This window comes from Drosophila ananassae, chromosome XL (assembly GCF_017639315.1).
Source record: "Drosophila ananassae strain 14024-0371.13 chromosome XL, ASM1763931v2, whole genome shotgun sequence".
NCBI lineage: Eukaryota > Metazoa > Arthropoda > Insecta > Diptera > Drosophilidae > Drosophila > Drosophila ananassae.
In genome coordinates, this window is record NC_057931.1 from 13,598,985 (window position 1) to 13,612,183 (window position 13,199).

Here is a 13,199-nt window from a genome sequence, read left to right on the forward strand (position 1 = left end):
GTTGCTCAGGAAATCAACAATAAGAAAAAAGACATAACCAGCAGTCACAAGGTTCTGGACAAGTAAAGTCCAACTAACAAAAAATAATTCAAATAAAAATAAAAAAATAATATGACCAAAAGTAATGAGATGAGAACAACCTCCCAGCTTGGAAGGGAGGACTGAACTGAATCTTAAAAAGTGTGACACATACCTCCTTTGATTTTTGACTTCTGATAGTGCTGTAAAAGGCTAAATATTATTTAGTGCTTAGTGCTGTAAAAAAAAAACAGTATTGTACAGCTTCAGAATCAAGCATAGTGTTGCAAAAGTACAATGTTTGCAAAAGAAAACGTTAGTTGTCTTTAATTTTTTTGTAAATAAAAACTAATTTAAATTGATTTTTAAGTGAAACTAACTACAAAAAAATATTTGTAGAGTTGGTAAAAAAAACTTGGATCTTTAAAATTAGTCTAGAAACTATTAATGTGAAAAGAGTCAAAGTTTTTTTTGACAAAACCTGCCAACCCTTTCACTCAAGTGACAACCATGGCTTAGTCTCTCTGTCAAAACTGACACTTGTATTTCTACAAAGCAAGAAAAAACAGAAAGTAAGCCGAAGAAACTGAACATCCAGAAGTAAGTGACTTTGCTTACAAAGAAACCTGAAGATCTGAAAGTGTGGACGTCGCGGCTTATCCTCTAGACGTTCTAAGAGTATTTTGAACCATGTACGCCGCCGTAAAGCCCCTCTCCAAGTACCTTCGCCTGAAGACTGTGCGCATCTACGACCCCATTTTCACCCTCCACTCCAAGTGCACCATCGTCATACTCTTGACTTGCACCTTCCTGTTGTCAGCCAAGCAATATTTCGGAGAACCGATCCTCTGCATCAGCTCTGAAAAGCACATAGAGTACGTGCAGTCTTACTGCTGGACCATGGGCACCTATATCCTGCCCACGGATGCGGATGCCGACAGTAGCGGCACTTGGGACATATCCTCCTATTCCCACGCCACCGCCGAGGCCTTCAACCTGACCAGCCTCCGGGCTCTGGTGGCCAACAATGAGCAGTATGCCCGGGTGATATCCATTGCCGAGGGCGTTGGCCCCGAGACCAGAGGCGTCACCAAGCGGATGTACCTTCGCTACTACCAGTGGGTCTTCATGATCCTCCTCTTCCAATCCCTATTGTTCTACTTTCCATCGTATTTGTGGAAAGTCTGGGAAGGTCAAAGGATGGAGCAGCTGTGCTGCGAGGTGGGCGACGCCCTCATCCTGGAGGACACCTACCGCACGAGGCTCCAGATGCTGACCAAGTATTTCCGGGCCCCGTTTTCTCCGATACATTGCTGCTATTCGCTTAAGTATGCCTTCTGTGAGCTCCTCAATTTGCTAATCAGTGTAAGTTTTTTATTTTTTAAACCTTTATTTTTGACATATTTTGATTTTAATTCTATCGTAGCATAGTTTTTAGTCCAAAAAAGGGTTTTTCGAAAATTACTTGAATTTTACTACAAATACTAGTTTTAGGCAGTTATTTAGTATTATTTTGTATCAAAGGTACATATGTGTTCTATGGCTAGTGTTAGCTCCCACTTATTGAAGTCCTATATTTATTTTATTACTCTATTTTATTTTTTATATTAATTTATATTTTATATACTTTCTTTATTTTATATTTTTTAAAACTCCTTAATAAGTTCAAATATATTCATAATAGGATTGACTTCACCCACATAACAAATTTATATTCACAGTGTTACCAACGCCACGTTTAACACTGAAACACAGTTACAGTGCTACCATATTCCCATGAATACTAGCATAAAATTCACAAAAAAAAGCTTGTGGCTTCTTTTTCGAAAATTACCTGAATCTTACAAAAATAAAAGTGTAAATTGAGTGTAAATTGAAGTGAATGAGTGTAAATTGTATTCAAAAAATCAATCGACTTCACCCACATAACAAATTTATATTTACAGTGTTACCAACGCAACATATAACACTGAAACACAGTTACAGTGCTACCATATTCCCATGAATAATTGCTAATATTTACTTTCCTTGCAGATCCTCAACTTCTGGTTAATGGATGTGGTTTTCAATGGCTTCTGGCGGAAGTACATCCACGCTTTGGCTGCCATACCAGTTTACGACTGGAACCTGTGGAATCTGATGACATCCCGGGTTTTTCCCAAAGTGGCCAAGTGTGAAATGTTCATTTACGGACCGAGTGGCACTCCGAACGTTCTCGACATCCTGTGTGTCCTGCCATTGAATATTCTGAACGAGAAAATATTCGCCGTACTGTACATTTGGTTTCTGTTTATTGCCATGTTGGCTGGAATTAATATTGTTTATCGTTTGGTTTTGTTCTGTTGCTCCGAACTGCGGCTGCAGTTGCTCCGGACACATTTGAGGGGCATGCCCAAGTCGCATGTGCGTGAGGTCCTTTCCAGCGCAGGCTACGGCGACTGGTTCGTCCTTATGTGCGTCAGCATCAACGTGAATCCCTCGCTGTTCAGGGAGCTCCTGGAACAGCTCTACACCGAGCACAAGCAGTCCCGCTCCCTGGAACGCCGCCCGGCGAACCCCCCACCCAACTCCCAGGCCAAGGCGGAGCGGACTCCCAGCAATAATCGCAGCACCATCGGCAACGATCCCCTGGCCAACGACCATCATTCCATCGGAACGGTCAGCAATCGACTTCAGGAGGGGCTCCTGCCCACGGCTCCGACCCTGAACCTGATGGCTCCCAACGACGAGATCATCAGTATGGATCGATTCTTCCACGAGAGTGAGGCCTAAGCCCGGCTCACTTCTTTTGGGTTGTTTCATATTTGTTTTTTAAATATTTTTTTAATAAATGAAGTTTGTTTTTTGGAATATAGATTATTTCTATTCTTACAAGTCGTAACAGCCGGAATCGGTCGACTATATAGCTGCCAAAGGATCAACTAATAATATAATAATATAAGCGGCTACCTAACTGCAAGGGATTATCAACTTCGGCTCCGTCAGAAGTTAGCTTACCTTCCTTGTTTTCATATTGAAAACTTTAAACTGCTTTTTCTCAACTTTTAATTTTTTAATTTTTTTTTTGCTTTTTTACGATTTACGATTTATTGAAACCTATGCAACATATCGGAGTGCATCAAAGCTTATTCTCTTCAGTATTGAATTCTCTTACATTTAAACCTACAAAAACATTGTAAAAACGTACAAAAAATATTATTTTGTTATTTTTTAGTGGTACGAGATAAAATCTCACTTGTGAGGCATTACATTTTGTTAAAAACATTATCAACAATTTATGCCATCATTTCTTTCAGGTTTTGTCTTCAAATACATAGAAGACAAACTTGTTAAAAAAATTAAATTTCTTTTTTATTTGTGACAAGAAGCTCTAGCATTTCCATTTCAGGGGTACTCAAAGATTGAGACGCTAAGGCACATAAGTCCGCCATTGGGTAAACGAAAAGTTTTTTATGAAAGAATTTGTGTAATATCTTTTATACTACCTTAAAATACATCCGCAGTTTCACGATAATTGCTTTAATATTTAAAAAAAAAAATAATGAAAAATACCTTTATTTTAACCTAAATGGTTATTGACCCTTATATTTTAGCAATTGAAATAAGATTTTAGACTGAGATTTTCGCCACGATACAAAAAACTAAAAATCAAAAGACTCAGTAGTCCTAGGAATATCACCTGCCTACTATTATAATAGTTTCTTAAGTTTTTCTCGAAAACCTAAAGAACCTTGAAACCATGCGAGAAAATTCATTAACTTTACTAAAATCTCCCATAAACTTACAAAAGAAAATTTAGTTTTTCTGCAAGCTCCAATAAAAAAATCAAACGAAACGAAGAGCATTTCGGAGTACTTTTTTAAATGATTTTCAGACTTTCTAGGAACAAACTTCCCACAAAGCCCCAGAAGTAGGCTCTTGGCTCAACGTTCTACCAGTCAGAGGGAGTTCCCTTCACATAGCATCAGTCCCTGTAAAGAGCAGCATCATTCCGAAATAGCTCCTAAATAATAACAGGTTTTAACTGAAAATATTCCAAAACACAAAATGCCTAATATGAGAGGCAAGCAGAGTCCCAGCACTCCGCATCAACCTCGCCCGGCAATTAAGACTGCGTCGGAGGAAGGTGAGAGTCTATCGGGAACCGAGGAGTCTCCTAAGAAATGTGGATCATCTCAGAGGGTCATAACCACCTTGTGCCTGCCCAGTAAGGGCGAAGGCGACGGACGAGCCACTCTCGAAGAGTGGGCTGCCAGTGGCGCACTCGTTAAGCCCGAATCCCCGTTTGGATCAATGGGTTTCGGGACACTGGAGTACGGCAGCCAATTCCCGATGCAGCAAACCGGCCTGGTCAAGTTCGGGCACTACAGGGGCAGGGGCTACCGCCCAGTGCCGTACGGGCCCATGCCAAGTGATCGGGATGCCCAGCCCCAAGGTGGTTCTGGGAAGCACGTCTTGATGAACAACAATCGCTTCCCTTGGCTGGTGTCCAAGAATGTCGACAATGACAAGGAGATCCTCAAAATAAAGGAGTACAGGATAAGCAACCAGGGTTCCTCAAAGCCCAGACGTACTTCCACCAACAGAAAGGTGCCAAGTGGATCGATCCAGCACGACGATTATGAGGAGCTCTTGGCGACGCAGATGAATTCCATGCATCTTCACGAGGAGTTTTGGGGATTAGGCACCGAACCCAATGGCTCTCCCCCTCTGATATTCCCAGCTGGGACCACCATTCCGGAGAAACTCGGACTGCGCCCCGGTGATGACCCTGAGAAGCTGAAGGAGGTGTTCCACCGAGTGTACGAGTTCCTCAACCCAGAAGTGGCCCTTTGGCAGAGGGCTCTCCAAGTGGTTGAAACCCTGATTGCCGAAAACGATACGGTGGCGTCGGACAAGAAGCTGGAGGGCGGCCTGCTCCTGAGGGTGTCCAAGCGACCAGCCTATTCGGTTCTATTTCGCCTGGAGTACAACCCTGCGGCGAAGAAGAAGGAGCTGAGCTTGATTGAGACCAGAGCGACCATAGAGAACAAGATTAGGAGTCTGCACACCTCTCTAGAAACAGATCACGATGACAAGAAGAGTGAGAGGTCCTTCCTTCCTCTCGCTTCTTCCGGAAATGGCTCTGTGCCGGAGGTGGAACTAGCAGGCTGTAGCCCGCTATAGGAAACTGACACCAGCGACACCGAGACACCAAAGGACGATAAGCGCAAAGAAGATTTTTTCTTCGAAGCAAATATACAGTTCTAAAGGAGATACAAGAACTTCCAAACTACAGAAATGTCCGTAAATTAAGGAGGAATGATGCGAGCAATGTTCAAATTGTTTTTATTTTCAAATTAGTTTTTATTTTTTGGCTCTAGTACGTAACTTTTATTTAATTTTGGAAACATTTTCTAAATTCTGTACCATCATTTCTATGCCAAATAAAGGTTCTTGTTGGTTTAAGTTTCCAGAGTTCATGATTATGTTATGAATATGATGGTGCTATAATAGTGCTCCTCCGATTCTATGGATCGTGGCTAAGAATTTATCTGTATGCAAGTTGACACCACCACACAGCTAAAGGGCGCTCAGGTCGGCGCTTGTGGGATAGGACTGGCTTTATTCAAAAGTTGGCAGTTTATACCTTATTCCGATTTAAATAATTCTGGAAATTCCAGCCTGGAATTATCAAACTTACACCTTGCAGGGGTATTATAGTTTAAATATGAAAAAAAATTGTGAATGAGACATCTTAAACCCTATATAGTGGCTTTATTCTCGATCATCACCTCCGGAGCCGGTATAAGCATGTCAGTTTGGAAAATTACTGCTCCACATAAGTATCAAACCGCTCAATAAGTTCCCGGCCTAACAAGGAAAAACACTTTTTTTTTGAAAATTTTTTTTATTCATCAATATAGTTTCCATCTACGGCTAAACACTCAGTCCAGCGCTTCTCCAACCTTTCTATGCCATTTTTGTAGAAAGATGAACTTTTACCCTCAAAATAGGTCTGAGTATCGACAATCACCACCTCATTTGATCGATATCTCTTGCCTTGGAGGTGCTTTTTGAGATCTGAAAAATGCCAGTAGTCACTATTCACCCTGGGGGCCATATCTGGAGAATAGGGTGGATGCGGCAGAAGTTTGAACCTCAATTCACTCAATTTCACCATTGTTGCAATAGACTTGTGGCACGGTGCATTATCCTGATGAAACAGTGGCCATATGTGGCCACTTCTTTGCCATATGTGGACGTTTATCCTTGATACCGCGCTCCAGTCGATCCAGCAGTTTTATATAAAATTCGCTGTTTATTGGTATACCTTTTTCCAGATGCGTTGTTGCTTTTGGTCCGGTGTTAGCAATCGCGGCACCCACTTTGAGCAGAGCTTTCTCATATCCAAATTTTCATGTCATATCGTAAACACACTGCCTTCCGATATCTTTGAGGCATCAGCTATCTCCTTTAATTTCAATTTGCGATCGTCTAATACCATTTTTCGGATTTTTGCCACATTTTCTGGCGTAACTGCAGTTTTTGGGCGACCACTGCGTTCAGCGTCTTCGGTGTCCACATACGACCACGTACCATCTGGGTAATGATCTGGGTAATGTTTATCAAGCCAAGTTTTTGCTTCTACTGTATTTTTTCCGATCAAACAACAGTGCTTAATCAGGACACGAAACTCCTTTCTTTCCATATTGTGAAAAAACCCAAAGGTTGTACCACTTAAAAAATTGTAACTTAAAAGCACGTGGCCATAGAGTTGTTGAATTTTTACACAGAGCTTATGATAATCGACACTTTCGATAAAAAATATCTATATTTGCTTACTACTGCTCCTTATATGTCGGGCCAGGAACTAATCGAGCGATACGATATAACCCCGTTGGTTCTTCACTTTTAGTATTTGCTAAAGATAAACTATATTACTAGTTGTATTGTTTCCACCGTACAACTATCTGGCTATGATTTTGTGTCGTGAATGTGGAGGTGATGTGATTTTGAGTGAAGCTTCTGGTATCGAGTTGTCTTTCAGCATGGCGGGATGGTATGCAGATACAATGGCCGAAGTATTTATTCGTTGCTATTCATAAATTGTAAACATAAACTATGTCGGTTGACTCGCCACAGGTGTTTCAGGTGTCTCACCAAACTAAGTAGATAAATAATAAATCCTTGCCCAGGGATGAGAATAAATCCGAGTTCACCCACGATCTAAACTCCCAAGATCATTATTCACTCGAGAGAGGAGTGTTCTGGTTGAATTAAAAAACGTACAGCAATTTAACTAATTTATTCTTTACTTAGTATTATACATAACTTATAACATAATATATATTCTATAGTAATTAAAGAGTAGTAGTAGTAATTAGTAGTACTGCTAATAATTAAAAAGTAGAGTACTAACGACTATAAATCATGAGTTGAACCATCGATTATATGACAAACCTCCAACATTGGATCGAGATTGGTACCTTTTAGTGGCATTGCCCGATGCCTAAACTAATGTGTGTTGTTAATGTTTTGATTTATTTGTAAATTTAATTTAAAGAGCACAGCCTGACCAACCAGTTCCAGCCGATCCAGTTCTGATGGTCAGAGTTATCGATGAAATCCGACTATTTTAGGAGCTCGGCAGGCGGACGGGAGCTCAATCATTTGGGAACTTTTCTAGAAAGACATTTTTGCAAATATAACAAGACCTATAACCCGTATAGAGAAAAGAGGCCTGTAGATTAAGCGAACAGAACCAGGTACCGTATAGTAGAAAAAATCAAAAATTGGGATCTGGATTTAAAAATGTATTATAGTTTCTTGTTTAGATAAAGATACAAAAATGACTATTTCTGGCAAGCATCTATCTGGCACTTTGACAGGGACTCGAAAAATTGGGATAAGGACCACTTAAAATTTAAAGAAGTGTAGAATATCCGGTAACATGATTGCACAATTTAAAAACCTGTAGAATCACCCAAAAACTATCGCAACTTAAAAACTATGGCAACAAAAACATTTATTTGGCTTTGGAAATGATGGTACAGAATTTAGAAAATGTTTCCAAAATTAAATAAAAGTTACATACTAGAGCCAAAAAATAAAAACTAATTTGAAAATAAAAACAATTTGAACATTGCTCGCATCATTCCTCCTTAATGTACGGACATTTCTGTAGTTTGGAAGTTCTTGGATCTCCTTCAGAACTGTATATTTGCTTCGAAGAAAAAATCTTCTTTGCGCTTATCGTCCTTTGGTGTCTCGGTGTCGCTGGTGTCAGTTTCCTCTAACGGGCCACAGCCTGGAACTACCAGGCTACCTCCGGCACAGAGCCATTTCCGGAAGAAACGGGAGGAAGACAGAACCTCTCACTCTTCTTGTCATCGTGATCTGTTTCTAGAGAGGTGTGCAGACTCCTAATCTTGTTCTCTATGGAGGCTTTGGTCTCAATCAAGCTCAGCTCCTTCTTCTTCGCCGCAGGGTTGTACTCCAGGCGAAATAGAACCGAATAGGCTGGTCGCTTGGACACCCTCAGGAGCAGGCCGCCCTCCAGCTTCTTGTCCGACGCCGCTGTATCGTTTTCGGCAATCAGGGTTTCAACCACTTGGAGGGCCCTCTGCCAAAGGGCCACTTCTGGGTTGAGGAACTCGTACACTCGGTGGAACACCTCCTTCAGCTTCTCAGGGTCATCGCCGGGGCGCAGTCCGAGTTTCTCCGGAATGGTGGTCCCAGCTGGGAATATCAGAGGGGGAGAGCCATTGGGTTCGGTGCCTAATCCCCAAAACTCCTCGTGAAGATGCATGGAATTCATCTGCGTCGCCAAGAGCTCCTCATAATCGTCGTGCTGGATCGATCCACTTGGCACCTTTCTGTTGGTGGAAGTACGTCTGGGCTTTGAGGAACCCTGGTTGCTTATCCTGTACTCCTTTATTTTGAGGATCTCCTTGTCATTGTCGACATTCTTGGACACCAGCCAAGGGGAGCGGTTGTTGTTCATCAAGACGTGCTTCCCAGAACCACCTTGGGGCTGGGCATCCCGATCACTTGGCATGGGCCCGTACGGCACTGAGCGGAAGCCCCTGCCTCTGTAGTGCCCGAACTTGACCAGGCCGGTTTGCTGCATCGGGAATTGGCTGCCGTACTCCAGTGTCCCGAAACCCATTGATCCAAACGCGGATTCGGGCTTAACGAGTGCGCCACTGGCAGCCCACTCTTCGAGAGTGGCTCGTCCATCGCCTTCGCCCTTACTGGGCAGGCACAAGGTGGTTATGACCCTCTGAGGTGATCCACATTTCTTAGGAGACTCCTCGGTTCCCGATAGACTCTCACCTTCCTCCGACGCAGTCTTAACTGCCGGGCGAGGTTGATGCGGAGTGCTGGGACTCTGCTTGCCTCTCATATTAGGCATTTTGTGTTTTGGAATATTTTCAGTTAAAACCTGTTATTATTTAGGAGCTATTTCGGAATGATGCTGCTCGTTACAGGGACTGATGCTTTGTGAAGGGAACTCCCTCTGACTGGTAGAACGTTGAGCCAAGAGCCTACTTCTGGGGCTGTGTGGGAAGTTTGTTCCTAGAAAGTCTGAAAATCATGTTAAAAAGTACTCCGAAATGCTCTTCGTTTCGTTTGATTTTTTTATTGGAGCTTGCAGAAAAACAAAATTTTCTTTTTTAAGTTTATGGGAGATTTTAGTAAAGTTAATGAATTTTCTCGCATGGTTTCAGGGTTCTTTAGGTTTTCGAGAAAAACTCAAGAAACTATTATAATAGTAGGCAGGTGTTTCTTGAATATTTCTAGGAGTACTCTGGGTACTCAGTCTAAAATCAATTTCAATCTTTAAATTACAATATTTTAAGATACGTCTTTTAAATACAATCTTTAAAATACAAAATAAAACAAGAAAGGAAAGCTAACTTCGGGCGGAGCCGAAGTTTATATACCCTTGCAGTTGAGTCGCAGTCCGCTAGGTGGCGCCACGCATCTTATATTATTAGATATATAGCGGATCGTATATAGTTGGCCGATCCTTATGAAACTTGGAAAATCGAATTATTTTGCCAAAAGAGGAATCCATTGAAACTCCCATCCTTCTAACTTGAAAAACAACGAAGTTATAGCATTTCCGATCAATCAGTTATATGACAGCTATAGGATATAGACGGCCGATCCTGATGACATTTAGCAGATCATATAAGTTGGCCCAAATTAGAATGCACAGAAAGTCCCATCCTTCTAACTTGAAAAACAACGAAGTTATAGCATTTCCGATCAATCAGTTATATGGCAGCTATAGGATATAGTTGGCCGATCCTTATGAAATTCGACAAATCAGATTGTTTTTCCCAAAATAGAATCTCTACCAAATCCCATCTTTCTAACTTAAAAAACACCAAAGTTATGCCAATTTCGATCGTTCTATGACAGCTATAGGATATAGTCGGCCGATCCTTACGAAATTTTGTACATAAGATATGTTGGTCAAATATAACATGTGTAGAAACTTCCAACCCTCTAACTTAAAAAACACCAAAGTTATGGCATTTCCGATCAATCAGTTATATGACAGCTATAGGATATAGTCGACCGATCCCGGCCGTTCCGACTTATATACTGCCTGCAAAGGAAAGAAGGGTGTGTGCAAAGTTTCAACTCGATAGCTTTAAAACTGAGAGACTAGTTTGCGTAGAAACAGACAGACGTACAGACGGACAGACGGACAGACGGACATGCTCATATCGACTCAGGAGGTGATCCTGATCAAGAATATATATACTTTATAGGGTCGGAGATGTCTCCTTCACTGCGTTGCACACTTTTGACCAAAATTATAATACCCTCTGCAAGGGTATAATTAAAGAATAGGTTACTGAAAGGTTTAAAGCTTCAGTGTTAAGAATGGAAGTATTGGACTTACTGATACCCGGTACTGGACTTGTTCTTCTCTCTGTTTGTTTCTTTTTAAAAACCAACCTATTATCTATGGATATAAGAATATCTGAACTTTATTTATAAGAAAAATATTGAAAAACAAGAAAGGAAAGCTAACTTCGGGCGGAGCCGAAGTTTATATACCCTTGCAGTTGAGTCGCAGTCCGCTAGGTGGCGCCACGCATCTTATATTATTAGATATATAGCGGATCGTATATAGTTGGCCGATCCTTATGAAACTTGGAAAATCGAATTATTTTGCCAAAAGAGGAATCCATTGAAACTCCCATCCTTCTAACTTGAAAAACAACGAAGTTATAGCATTTCCGATCAATCAGTTATATGACAGCTATAGGATATAGACGGCCGATCCTGATGACATTTAGCAGATCATATAAGTTGGCCCAAATTAGAATGCACAGAAAGTCCCATCCTTCTAACTTGAAAAACAACGAAGTTATAGCATTTCCGATCAATCAGTTATATGGCAGCTATAGGATATAGTTGGCCGATCCTTATGAAATTCGACAAATCAGATTGTTTTTCCCAAAATAGAATCTCTACCAAATCCCATCTTTCTAACTTAAAAAACACCAAAGTTATGCCAATTTCGATCGTTCTATGACAGCTATAGGATATAGTCGGCCGATCCTTACGAAATTTTGTACATAAGATATGTTGGTCAAATATAACATGTGTAGAAACTTCCAACCCTCTAACTTAAAAAACACCAAAGTTATGGCATTTCCGATCAATCAGTTATATGACAGCTATAGGATATAGTCGACCGATCCCGGCCGTTCCGACTTATATACTGCCTGCAAAGGAAAGAAGGGTGTGTGCAAAGTTTCAACTCGATAGCTTTAAAACTGAGAGACTAGTTTGCGTAGAAACAGACAGACGTACAGACGGACAGACGGACAGACGGACATGCTCATATCGACTCAGGAGGTGATCCTGATCAAGAATATATATACTTTATAGGGTCGGAGATGTCTCCTTCACTGCGTTGCACACTTTTGACCAAAATTATAATACCCTCTGCAAGGGTATAATTAAAGAATAGGTTACTGAAAGGTTTAAAGCTTCAGTGTTAAGAATGGAAGTATTGGACTTACTGATACCCGGTACTGGACTTGTTCTTCTCTCTGTTTGTTTCTTTTTAAAAACCAACCTATTATCTATGGATATAAGAATATCTGAACTTTATTTATAAGAAAAATATTGAAAAACAAGAAAGGAAAGCTAACTTCGGGCGGAGCCGAAGTTTATATACCCTTGCAGTTCAGTCGCAGTCCGATAGGTGGCGCCACGCATCTATATTATTAGATATACAGCGGATCGTATATAGTCGGCCGATCCTTATGAAATTTGGCATATCGAATTATTTTGACCAAAGAAGCATACATTGAAAATCCCATCCTTCTAACTTGAAAAACAACGAAGTTATGCCATTTCCGATCAATCAGTTATATGGCAGCTATAGGATATAGTCGACCGATCTTTATGAAATTTGGCAGATCGTATAAGTTGGACCAAATAAGAATCCATAGAAAGTCCCAACCTTCTAACTTGAAAAACAACGAAGTTATGCCATTTCCGATCAATCAGTTATATGGCAGCTATAGGATATAGTCGACCGATCCCGGCCGTTCCGACTTATGTACTACCTGCAAAGGAAAGAAGGGTGTGTGCAAAGTTTCAACTCGATAGCTTTAAAACTGAGAGACTAGTTTGCGTAGAAACAGACAGACAGACGGACAGACAGACAGACGGACAGACAGACAGACGGACAGACGGACAGACGGACAGACGGACATGCTTATATCGACTCAGGAGGTGATCCTGAGCAAGAATATATATACTTTATAGGGTCGGAGATGTCTCCTTCACTGCGTTGCACACTTTTGACCAAAATTATAATACCCTCTGCAAGGGTATAAAAAGTATGAAATAAACGTAAAGAATGGATCTGAGCTTATGATCATTGGAGACAGAAAAAGCTCTCACATTAAAGCTCAAGTGGAGAGATCGAGCTTAGTAGAGTTTTTTTTGAATAAGAGAGACTTCCTGGAGAGGCGGGTATTGTGATTGGTTAAAAATCGTTTACCGTTGCTCACTTGCAATGTTGAGACTTGTGTCTTTTCGGGAAGGAGTGACATAAGGAATAAGGAAGGTGGCGGGGGAGGGGGTGGGAAAGTGCGGGTAAAGTTTTCGCTTTGTATACATAATTAAAACCAGGAAGGAAAAGCGTCGAAGACAAA

General features: G+C 41.1%; 1 protein-coding gene across 1 annotated transcript; it reads left to right on the forward strand.

Moving 5' to 3' along the window:
• Positions 1-508: 508 nt before the first annotated feature.
• On the forward strand, positions 509-2,856 carry LOC6503150 (innexin inx6). Its single transcript, XM_001963490.4, has 2 exons — positions 509-1,383; positions 2,053-2,856. The coding sequence occupies exons 1-2, from the start codon at positions 709-711 to the stop codon at positions 2,788-2,790; spliced, it is 1,413 nt and encodes a 470-aa protein (XP_001963526.1). The 5' UTR covers positions 509-708; the 3' UTR covers positions 2,791-2,856.
• The last annotated feature ends 10,343 nt before the right edge of the window (positions 2,857-13,199 follow it).

What these genes read in the sequence shown, in the direction of transcription:
- LOC6503150 (XM_001963490.4), top strand. Translation starts at nt 709, where the DNA reads ATGTACGCCGCCGTAAAGCCCCTCTCCAAGTACCTTCGCCTGAAGACT. An exon ending in TCCTCAATTTGCTAATCAGT is followed by an intron (nt 1,384 to 2,052) that starts GTAAGTTTTTTA and finishes CTTTCCTTGCAG; the next exon opens with ATCCTCAACTTCTGGTTAAT.